Source organism: Tachysurus fulvidraco, chromosome 26, assembly GCF_022655615.1.
Source record: "Tachysurus fulvidraco isolate hzauxx_2018 chromosome 26, HZAU_PFXX_2.0, whole genome shotgun sequence".
NCBI lineage: Eukaryota > Metazoa > Chordata > Actinopteri > Siluriformes > Bagridae > Tachysurus > Tachysurus fulvidraco.
This window is the reverse complement of record NC_062543.1, coordinates 2310872-2322913: the sequence shown is the minus strand read 5'-3', so window position 1 is coordinate 2322913 and position 12042 is coordinate 2310872. Positions and strand designations below refer to the sequence as shown.

The following is a 12042-nucleotide window of genomic DNA, read 5'->3' as shown; positions in this document are numbered from 1 at the left end:
GACCCCAACCTCCAACATTATTTTTATTCACCGTATCACACACATATCAATCATTTTTTCCCCACTCAGGCAGACGACGTGGCTTTCAGACTGTTTTTTTTTTTTTTCACTTAGAACCCAATTCCAGTTTAGACGTAGACTTCAGTTTGAGACTCTGCAAAATGAACATTTTTTTTCCTTCCCCAATACTAAACTGATGGCATTTAAGTTTTCTTTATTCTGTAGTTTGTCTCCAGTGCAAAAAAAAAATAAACCCATCACAACAACATTGTTTTGGCTGCTGGACTTAGAGCAGCGAGCGCAGATTTTGTTTTTTGGATGAACTGTACGCTTAAGTCTAGGTACAGTACGCTCTCGGTCCTGCTGTGGAATGACATGGAGCAGAACGTGTGCTCGTTCAGACAGGAATAAAATTATAAGAATCCCCCAAACCACAGCTGGCACTCTATCAAGGTCTTGTTTTTTTTTTTTTTTTTGGATTTATTTCTGACTCCCACGAGGGTGAGCAGGGAGATTTAAAGCAGGACGAGACTCGGAGGAGAAATGTGCAGTGTAAAAGAAGCTATCCAGGAAAGAAAGGAAGAGAGATGAAGCATCGAATAAAGTGAAGTGGACCTGCTGACGAAAAACGTACGACCTCATTTCAGACATAACGACTGGAGATATTTACATGACCTCCATGAAGCCAAATCAATCACACCCTGCTAATAATACACCTTTAGCGTCATTCCTTTTGCATCCAAACTCAAAACAGTGGCAGAAATTCCCCGTGTCTTCCTTTTTTTTTTTTTTTATTTCGGTTCATAATTTTTGTTCCTTTCTCTGATTTTTTATTTTTTTTCTGTTTGATTTTTACGTTTCTGTTTGAAAGTCAGATAATATTAGACCTGAGATGATTTTAGACTACAACACAGACAAAAACCAACACTACGGTAAATGAAGACTTAAAGATTTATGTGTTATGTTGTGTTATTAAAAACGTTCTGAAAGTTCAACACTCTGTTATTAAGCTAGCTATTCGTTTGCAAGTATAGATTAGTTATAAAATTAGTTATGTTATGGTCCAGGATGGATTGGATTTGTCTGGAGCTGGTCATTAAGTCCGGGGCTGAAAATGAATCTTCTAGTAATACTAGTAGAAGTAATAAAATCAGTAGTAGTAGCAGAATGATCGGGTTTACGAAGAATATTTACTAAAAAAAAAAAAAAGCTTTGAACTAAAAACTGTTTCATATTTTCTTGGATCTTTGACAAATTGACTGAAGTGTAAACATGCGGATACACAACACACGAGCGTGTCCTCTCAGCACCGTGATTGGCTGAGCCCTGATCCCACCCCCACCCTCCTGTTTTCCCCTCCCCAGGCTTTAAAAAGGCTCAGAGGAGCTGAACGGGGTTAGATGATCGTGCCTGGTTGACCACCCTGCTACACACCTCCACACACACACACACACACACACACACACACACACATGTTCCAAACAATGGTGGACTTCTCGGAGAAGTACTTGGAAAGGTAGGCATCCTGTTCGTCTCCTCCGAGCTTTCTGTGATGGACAGATTGAGGATGAACCGAGAGGGGAGGGAGAGAAAGAAAGAGAAAGGAGCTTAGAATAGAAAGTGAACTAAAGAGACGGTGTGAAGCTGAGATCTTCTCTGCTGGGATTTAGGAGAGATCCACGTGAGTTATCAGGTCTTTTATATTGTGTGTGTAGGTGTAGGTGTGTGTGTGTGTGTGTTAGGAGCTGAAGATGTTGGAGAGATGTTCTTGCATGTTCTCCTCATGTTCTTGTGTCTCATCTGTAAATATGAAGTTTGACTGTTTTGTGTTTGTGTTTGTACATAAAGTGGAGACAGTCCGGTGTTATTGACCCGACTGAGTGGCATTTGAAGGGTCCAGCAGGCACACGAACACTCTCTGTGCTTCAGAGAGTTTTTTATTGTTTACTGAAGCACCAGTCTTTTTTTTTTTGTGCTGCATAAACCTAGATATAGGATAACATTAAAAATGGATGAACTACAAGCCTGGATTCTTTTTTTTCCCTCCTTCTCGGTCCCATCGGTGTAGTTTTTTTTTAAAAGCACCATCATCGCTGCAGAGCCTCTCCGGGCCACTGTCACGTTCTAAAATGTCTTTCCCACTGCAGGCGTCCTGGTTTTCTTGTACTAGAATAGCTCAGAGCAATGCTGCGAGAGATAATAAGGGCCTGCCAGAGTGGGAACTGGAGCCTTGGGATGATTTCGGATCGCAGATTTCGATTGAAGAAGTTCCTCGTCCTTGGAAGCCGGTCGAGAGGAAACGTCAGACGTCATGGCGATCTGGATAAGCTGCCGTTGCAGTGAATAAGCATGACTAATGTTTCCACGTGTTTCTGGCTGATAGTGAGAGAGCGCTTTATGTTTGGATGAGTGCGAGCGTGTGCAGATGTGCAGCCGGAATTGTTTCCGCCCGTGTTATTATTTTGCATTCTTCTTTCTCATAGCATTGAGCTTAGACAGCCTGTATGATCACAGCAGCAGATCTTAGATACACGTCTACGGAATCTACAGCTGTGGCTGGCTGAGGATAAGCTGCAAAGCTGAGATTCTGGATTTTGCTTAAGGTCTTAAAGGTCATCCGTCTTCTGTCTGACATTTCCACGGCCGTGTGTTAGGAAGCCGCAAACTGAAATAACTCGGGTGTTGTTTTGCAGCGGGAAGCATCCACACCGCATGCCTGAGAGGTGGACATATTCACACAGGGGTGCGGAATGTAGAAAATCTGCAGGACTATGCTCAGGGAATGTGCCAAAAAAAAAAACTGCTGTTACTCGCATGAACACACACATGCACATGGACACACGCAAACACACACATACATATGCACACACACACATAAATATATATGCACATGACACACAAACAAACAAACACACACACATATATGCACATGCATGTGACACACACATACATATATGCACATGACACACACACACACACACACACACACACATACATATATGCACATGACACACACACACACACACACACACACACACACACACACACACATATGCACATGACACACACACACTTACTCTTTTATAGTAAAAAAGAGGCAGGTTATTTAACCCATGCAATAATATTTTGCACCGATATTACTCTAGAGTTTTTAATTAGTTTTGAACCCATTTTTATTAAATTAGTCAGATTTCATCAATCAATATTTTATTAATTATTTATTAATAGAAATATTTGGTAAACGGTGGTCTAGAAAATTACCCACAATGCACTAGCAAAGAACAGACGAGAGAGCGAGTAAAGAGAGCGAGTTTATTATACAGTAATAAATGACAGCGAGTTCATTTGCATATTAGAATAATTAATGAGAGCGATCAGTCAGTCGAGGCAAGAAGATTATTGCTTAAAAAAAAGCCACAGAAAAGCACATTTATTAAGAATAAAGTGCAATTAAAACAAAATGAGAGGAAGAAAAAAAAAGGAAAAATGTATACAGAAATGTGCATAAAATTTAAATAAATGATGTAAAAGATTTCATTAAAAATAAATGCTGTGTAAAAAAAAAAATTAGAAGCATGTAATCCAAAGCGAAACACAATAATAAACATGGAGCTGTACAATGTAGAGACCTAGAGTCAGCTCCATGTCTGACCTTCATCATGACCTTTCCAGTTTTTTTTTTTTAAATATTGTACTAACAACAGTCACGTGCATGTGTTTGCTTTATAGTGTAAATAAACAGTCTGTAGCTCCAGCTGTGACGTCATGACACGGCTGGAGTGTGTCAGGTGTAGTGTGTCCTGCTGAACAGTAGGTGGCGGTGTTGAGTCGAAAACGTCTTATTTCCCCTTCTGTGTTTTATTTACATTCTGCAGCTTCACTGCAGCATGCTTCCTTCGATCCTCCACAGATCATCAAATCATTCTGTCTGTTCTCAGATCAGTTTTTCTCACTTTTTACGTTTCCGATGTTTCCTTTAATGCAACTCACTAATGACTCTTGCCTGCTATATTGAAACCAGATCAAGACCATAAATTGTTTATTAAACTCGCAAATCTTTTCCAAGGCCCGTAAAATTTTGATGGAGGTTCCCGACTCGCACAACGACTCGAACCCCGCTTTCTCCAGATGAAAAATAAGCCAATCAAACACGTCCCGATCATCTGCTTCTGGTTTACGCGGTCTAAAAAAAGCTTTTTTTATTTGCTAGACCTCTTCGGCTTTCCAAGACAAACCTCCCCTATGCCTGCTCTTCTGTCATTTCCCTGGATTCTGTTCCAGTCTCGATGTACGAATACACAATTTCACCGTGGACTACTTTCCGGCCCTGAATCGTATTTACAGCGTTAACGCTAGCCAAAAGAATCCAAACTAGCTTTAGCATGTGTGTGAGCAGTCAGAGAGGAATGCCATGTGATGAATGCATCTGCTTCACTACTTGACCATTTCACCGATCTTATCTTATCAGAAGGGCTTGGAGTGAGGAGAAGGGATTGGGTGCGTCATCGTCAGCGTCTTCTAAAATAAAACGTTTATATGTAAAGTGGCTTTCAGGTCTTTGTCAACATCACGAGATAACGCGGCTTGGAGGAAGGGTGTAGTTTCCTATGATATAACATATGAACCTGGGAGATTCAACTGAGAAATTTGATTGGTCATGCAATAAACATGCAAAGCCTTTGATGTTTATTGCACGCTCTTATTCGATTGGTAGAAAAATGTCTGACGGAAATGACAGTTATTTAATGGAGCTGTTTTCTCTGGAATAAACTTAGCTGGCCGAGTTTAGAGGTTTTGACAAAATAAGCAATTCATTTTCATTGAGTTTTGGGTAGCGTTATTGTGGTTCCTTCGATCCTGATCTCAGGTTACTGGAATTTCACACGTAGGCCTCCTTTCATGATTGGTGAACCTATTGAGGATGTATTCCTGCATCAGGTTTATCGTTCCTGGGATAGGATTCACCGTTTATTGAAGCTCAATGAATAAATAAATATATTTGAATAGTTGGGTGGCGCGTTGGCTTAGTGGTTAGCACGTTCGCCTCACACCTCCAGGGTCGGGGGTTCGATTCCCGCCTCCGCTTTGTGTGTGTGGAGTTTGCATGTTCTCCCCGTGCCTCGGGGGTTTCCTCCGGGTACTCCGGTTTCCTGCCCCGGTCCAAAGACATGCATGGTAGGTTGATTGGCATCTCTGGAAAATTGTCCAGAGTGTGTGAGTGAATGAGAGTGTGTGTGTGCCCTGTGATGGGTTGGCACTCCGTCCAGGGTGTATCCTGCCTCGATGCCCGATGACGCCTGAGATAGGCACAGGCTCCCCGTGACCCGAGTAGTTCAGATAAGCGGAATTTGAATAGTTTATTCTGTAGTGCAGGTAAGGTGTCTAAGCATATTGCAGAGACTTAAAATTTAAACAAGGAGGAATTTGCAATATTTTGTGTATTACTAAAGATAGGATAATAGGAGCTGACATATATTTATTCATTAAGGAGATGATTAAGGAGGCTTTTTCCAGACAAAACCATGACAAGTCCAGAAGCTTAAGTGCTGAGCCTCCACCACTCCAAACCTCAGACAATTGTCTCCAAAGTGCTCATTCATGGTAGAGGGACAGTGGTAGCTCAGTGGTTACGACGATGGACTACTGATCAGAAGGTCTTAAAGTTCAGGCCACAGCACTGCTAAGTTGCCACTGCCTTAACCCTCAAGTGAGAAATGATTCTCTCTGGCTAAAAGTGCTGAAGTGTTTCTTGGCTGTCTCACACATCCTCACAGCTGACCTTCGTCCTTCTTTGTGTTTACAAAGATAAGCGCAGTAGCTTCAGTCCTGGATGGCCTTGGCTTTAAAACACAAACGAAGTTTGGTGGAAAAGCAAGATTGTGGAGTTGAAACATTATCAAGTTCCTTATTCATGTGGTAATGGAAGGTTTGAACACAGAAAAATATGAGGTGGGATAAAGAGGAAGCCCGTGAAGCCACATCTTTCGGAAGTGGTAAGCTTGTGTCTTGAGTCTGACTGAAAAAATGTCCGGTGGTGTATTTTAAGGTGATTGCTCATCATTTAGTCGTTGGAGTGTGAGGGTATTTTTGTGAGAGGCGGCGGGGGCATTGTTTCCATATTTCAGCACAACACTGCATGATGTCATGAATTGTTTCAGACTTCCTGTTTCCTGTTAGGGCTTACCTCCTGGTTCCTTTACCTAAGCCTAGCTGAATTAAAAAAGACAGCTAACAGTAAAAAAAAAGTGTTGGTCACTGAATATATGGCCTTAATGAATCAAACAGATACAGATGTTCAGGGTGACAAATAAGTGTCAACACACCTGGAGCACAGGCTCTCGTTCGTACTGTCAGCCCTCACAGAATTTCACATGATAATTAATAAGTCCAGAAACTATTATAGAAAGGAGCTACGGTGAGGGCAGGACGGATGGACAGATTTAGGAACCGTGTCTAGGGAGGTCCAAAAATGGAATGGTCTCCCAACGTGGTGCTGATGAGAGTGGAGGCCTTGCTAATCCACGGTGGAAATCAAACGGCAGGAAATAGGTGTTACGTAAGGTCAGGCATTCCGTGAGGACGCGAGCGAGGTCGGAGTGTGTGAGGACGAGTGCTCGGGGATGGGAGGAGGGTATGGGAGGATGGGAGGTGTTATGAAGCCTTAAGTTTGGCTGGAGGTAGAGGGGTGCAGATGTACACTGTTAGCCCCCTCAAGGGCTTTGACCCTAAGGTCACAAACCCAGGGGCCTTATGGAGAATCCTAGAGAGAGGTGTGGAGGTAGAGAGCGGCACTCAGCCTCATCCCTCTGTCAGTACGTCACTCTGCCAGTCAGGAAGGAAGAAGAGGAGAGAGAGGACGAAGGACAGGAGTGAGACGAGTGCAAGAGAGAGAGAAAGAGAGACAGACAGTGTCTCTCTTCCAACTCTCAACACCTTGCTGGAATCTTATCACTGCTTTGTGACTGACTTCGGAGAAAATGTATACACCGTGTGGATTTATTTACTTTATTTTTTAGGGTTTGACGTTTTCTACTATATCTGGATCTAAGCTACATTTTTGACCTACTGCTTGTGTGTGTGTCCATACAGGGCCAAAGACATGAAGAACCGACTGGCGTTCCTGAGGAGAAGGAATGAATCTCCAGGAAGCACTCCGGCCAGCAAGCTGGACAAAACTATGAAGTCAATCAAGTAAGTGTTACATGTGAGTGTGTGCATGAGCAGGTGATTGTGTGTTGATGCGTACGGGTGAGCACGTGGCCCGAGAGAAGAAGTAGTTGAAAAAGGGAAGTTGTCTATTTGTGTCATCACATCGTCATGCACTTGTCATGTTTAGTGTGTCTATCTTTCCATGAATGAATGAATCAGTGCACTTATATGGTGCACAGTAATGTTTGTGTATAGCAGAAATGACCAATCTTACCACCTGGGTGCCAAAACATTTACTCTGTTCCTGTAGAACATATCAGACATGAGGGATTGAGCTACAGTACACCTGAGAGACCAATTAGAAAAAAAAATCAAACCGTGCATACGAAGTAGTACAATTCGTAATATACGACGCACCGCATCCCAGCTGGCTGAACATATGCAGGGGTGTCATTTCTTTAGCACGACTAACGCCTGCTTAATTGCCCGTGGACGCAGCGTACAATGCCACCCAATCGTTCAGAAAGACTGCCTTTGCTCCTAAAGTCAATAAGGCAGCAGATGTTGTAGAGCTGTTAATTGTAGTCACACAATGAAAAGGAGGTTTGGAAAAACGAGAGGCATGAGGAGGCGGAGCTATAGTATCATCCTACTGGCTGGCTGTAGCTCCTCCTTCACCCCTCCCTTCTCTGAGCTTAGTCATAAAAGAAGCAGTCTACCAGAGATGCTCAGAGAGACTTGTAACGCACACAGAAAAACATAAATACACACCGAGCCATTGAGAAGCACAAGGCTGCGGATGGGTCACACAATGAGAAACCTGACAGAAATGGGCTTGCTCAAAAACCGCTCTGCTTTCATTTGCAGGCCCACGCCAGAGGAGGCGCTCAAGTGGGGAGAATCTCTCGACAAGCTGCTCGTCCATAAATGTAAGTCGGGCAAATCATTCTTTTTAGAATTATTTTTTTTTATTAATTTTGTATTTGTATTAAGATTACAGTTTGAGTTCTTTCCTTCGCTTTGGAACTGACAACGATGTGTGTGTGTGCTTGGTGCATTTCGTGTGGGAGTGTGAATGTGTGTGTGTGTGTCGGAGGCTCTCGCATGAATTAACTCCATATGAATTGAACCATGCATCAGCAGGGAGGAAATAGCAACACAGAGGGATTAGTGAGCGCCAAAGGCACTACTGTGCTCTTTCTATTTATAACCACTCTCCATAATCATTTTTAATCCAGATCTCGATGATCGTAATATGGTTTGCATTTTGATGGAAAGAAAAATCGAACGTCCTCGGTGTTAACATTCAGCATGTCCTGTGCACAAGAGATACTTATCTGCACGGTGCACTTATTCATCCGCTTCCCTAAAAGATTAAATAAATAAAAAAAATCCAGCCAGCTTATCTGCAGCGGAAAAGTGTTCTCGGTCGAAGGGGTGGCTCCTCGCTTCCTCGTATTCTTACTGAACACAATCCAAAAGCCTGTCAGAAATATTAACGCGACCCGGCGAGGGAAGGAAGATGGTCATAATCAGATTTGAGAAAATTCAACAATTCTATTGTTGTTGAAAAGGCACTGAAAATAACGAGCCAAATAAAGCCGCGAGTTGTGTTGTAAATGTATAACGAGGAAAAAGGAACAAACGAAACACCTAAAATCGCGACAGATCTCAGTCTCCAATGGTTAGCAACGGAAGGGCAAGAGAGGAAGCTGCTAATCCGTATGGAATGATCCTAATCTCATACTGAGTTCAGCTGTATCTGCTGTTCCTCTGGTTCTTCCTGTCCACTCATAAAGTAACACTCTGTCTCTCTCTCTCTCTCTCTCTCTCTCTCTCTCTCTCTCTCTCTCTCTCTCTCTCTCATTCTTTTTTCGTCAGATGGCCTGGCGGCGTTCAGAGCATTCCTGCGCACCGAATTCAGCGAGGAGAATCTGGAATTCTGGCTGGCCTGCGAGGATTACAAGAAGATCAAGTCACAGTCCAAGATGGCCTCAAAGGCTAAGAAGATCTTCGCAGAGTACATCGCCATACAGTCCTGTAAAGAGGTAAGGCAGAGTTCTCCGTTTGCAAAATGCTAGCCGTGTATCATACGGCGGCTGCGGCCAGTCAAAACACGGCTCGATCGTTTCGACTGGAAACGTATCAGATCTGAGACAGTTTGGAAGGTTACTAAGTAAACACACATGGGTCGAGGAGTGTAAATCCTGTGCGCTCCCCTCCCCCTGTCGTTGAGGAATGAGGCAGGCGATGAATGAGCTGTTCTGTGTGTATGGTTCCCACATGGAGGCCTGAGAGAGGCCTGGAGGATGTGAGGTCATACCTGGCTAATAAATTCAAACAAACCCCTGCTGCGCTAAGCCTCTGCTTTTAGAGCATGTTTTCACTTTTTGAGTTTGGAAGAATCCTGGAACAAAAATCCAAACAGCTGTAATTTACTTTAAACAGAGAGAGAGAGAAAGAGAGAGAGAGAGAGAGAGAGAGAAAGAGAGAGAGAAAACATGTATCCTGACCTGACAAGGACTTGCTGCTAACTGTATTATTCCTCTGCTTTCACTCTCTAGGTGAACCTTGACTCGTACACACGAGAGCACACCAAGGAGAACCTTCAAAATGTCACACGCTCCTGTTTCGAACTGGCCCAGCGCCGGATATACGGCCTGATGGAGAAGGATTCGTATCCGCGGTTCCTGCGCTCTGAACTCTACCTGGACTTAGTGAACCAAAAGAAAGCGAGCGCCACGTCCACGGCATCCTCGTCGTAAGAGGAACCACGGCGCAGGGACGCTTGACAAAAATATCTAACTAGCATTGTGGACACTTTCGTTCTCATCCACCATCCTGTCCTACGATGAGGAGAATAGAGAGAGAGAGGGATAGAGAGAGGAGACAATCAGGACGAAGAGACCCCCGAAAGGAAAAGGCGGTTGTCCGATCCGGAGGCTGAGCAAAAAGACGTGTGGAGTGTCTGTGTAACAAGCTACATCATCTTTATTATTAATATTATTATTATAATTAGCATTATTATTATTGTTATTATTATTATTATTATTTAAGTTTGGTTTTGGAGAGAAGTCAAAGTCGAGGACGGGGATTTGCTCTTCGATGTAAAGACAGTCGGGTACTGTTTTGTCGGTTTTTTTTTATCCTTCGTGCTCTCGGTACGACGAAGACACCACTTTATTTTTGTCGATCTCGCTCTCAAGCCGTCACAGCCGGATCGATACGGCACCATGCACGCGGTTCCTTCCCGTCTTTCCTTCCTTCCGTGATCATGCACTTCTCAGACGAGGGGTCTCCTTTCTCGTCCCGCCGTTCTGACAGACTTTTAGAGGAACGGACCACAACAGAACACGGACTCTCATGCTTCTGCACGCGGACCGCACTCATCCATCCGCGGGTCCGCGAAGGTCAAACACGTGACAGTTAACGCTTAGCGATTCATTGTAGCTCTATGTGAGGACTGGACGAGAGGATTCTCAGGACTGCACGGCACTCGACTATGAAGCTTTCAGGCTTGTTTGAGATTTATTTCACTTGTAAATATTATAATAATAATTATTATTTTTTATTAGGTTTAAACCTGCACTCCTTAGATGTTTTTTTGTTGTTGTTCTTGTTAATAAGAAAGATAACGCTTTACCTGTACAGAAAGTCTGCATATTTATTTAGAGCCTCGCTGGATATCGCATTCAGTTCATTGCACTCAGTTAAACAACAAAAAAAAAAATGGCGCCCCACTCAGCCTCCCCCTCCCCCGTCCTGTCCCTGTCACACCCCCTTTTTACCCACGATTCCCATGAACTGTCCTTATGTAAAGTGCAATATGTTTTGTTTTTTTTTAATAATAGTTTTTTTTGTTAGTCTGCTTATCTCTTGGATAAATTTCACTTCGATGATGGATTTTTTTTTTTATTTTGTCGGAAGAAAAATCAAATATTCGACCCGCACGAAGACTGAGTCGCAGTTTTAAGAGTATTTAGTTCCTATTAAGTGAATTATTCTAACTGTGTAATCCCCGGCAGCAGGCAGCTGGGGTTTATGGATGTAAATATAATTCTTAAGAAAAGAATAAAACGACGAAAAAAGACAAAAACACAAGGTCTTGTGGGAAAAGTCCCGCGCAATACAGCTGTATGTATGTACCTGTAAATACTCAGAGCCTCAAAGCTATAAAATGACATGTAACCTTATCAGAAAAAAAGGGGAAAAGTCCTGGGGTGAAATCCAGCTTCTCCTCGGTCATACACTGCTTGTAAGGGGTTTACGAAATGTATTTTATCATTTTCACTGTTTACAACTCAAACGCATCTCCGAAAAATAGCAAGCGAAAAGAGAAGATAGAGAGAATTCATTCGGTGTCATTGTAAAAAAAAAAAAAAGAGAAAGAGAAAAAAAAAGAGAAGATATAATAAAAGAGATGAATGAAAAAAACTGATCCTTGATCTCTTGGTCTTTGATTATTGCTTTATTTTTCTTATAGAATCTTGTGTGTGTGTGTGTGTGTGTGTGTGTGTGTGTGTGTGTGTGTGTGTGTGTGTGTGTTTAAATACATTTATTACCGTCACCTCTTTCTGTCACGGCTCGGGTAAACAGGTACATAACGACTCTCTCTAAATAGGTGACCTAAAACAGTCAGATGGAGAGAGGGAGAGAGAGAGAGAGAGAGAGAGAGAGAGAGAGAGAGAGAGAGAGAGAGAGATATATGAAAAAGGGATAAAAGAGGAAAAAGGAAAGCACGAAGGCAAAGACTAAGGTGATAAGTTAAGAAAAAAAAGGACAGAAATGAAAACAGAAGATGAAAGTGGAGAGATAAATGAGAAAAAGAAAGAGAAGAACCAGGAAAGAAAATGAGAGATGAGAGAATAAAAAATTAATAGAGTTAATTTGAGG

At 42.6% G+C, this 12042-nt stretch overlaps 1 protein-coding gene across 2 annotated transcripts in view; it reads left to right on the top strand.

Annotated features, from left to right (window-relative positions):
• The window catches only part of rgs3a (regulator of G protein signaling 3a), a 65589-nt gene extending 53752 nt beyond the window's left edge, over positions 1 to 11837 (top strand). Inside the window, exons 4-8 of one of the 2 annotated variants that reach the window (XR_007139575.1) lie at positions 7090 to 7191; positions 8017 to 8078; positions 9031 to 9197; positions 9714 to 10027; positions 11795 to 11837. Coding sequence is in view for 1 of the 2 variants with exons in the window: in XM_027136642.2 (XP_026992443.2) it covers positions 7090 to 7191; positions 8017 to 8078; positions 9031 to 9197; positions 9714 to 9914 (532 nt within the window). In the remaining variant the exon portion in view is untranslated. Of the gene's footprint in view, positions 1 to 7089; positions 7192 to 8016; positions 8079 to 9030; positions 9198 to 9713; positions 11588 to 11794 lie in introns of those variants that run through there. The other variant, XM_027136642.2, reaches the window with a different exon arrangement.
• Positions 11838 to 12042: the final 205 nt, after the last annotated feature.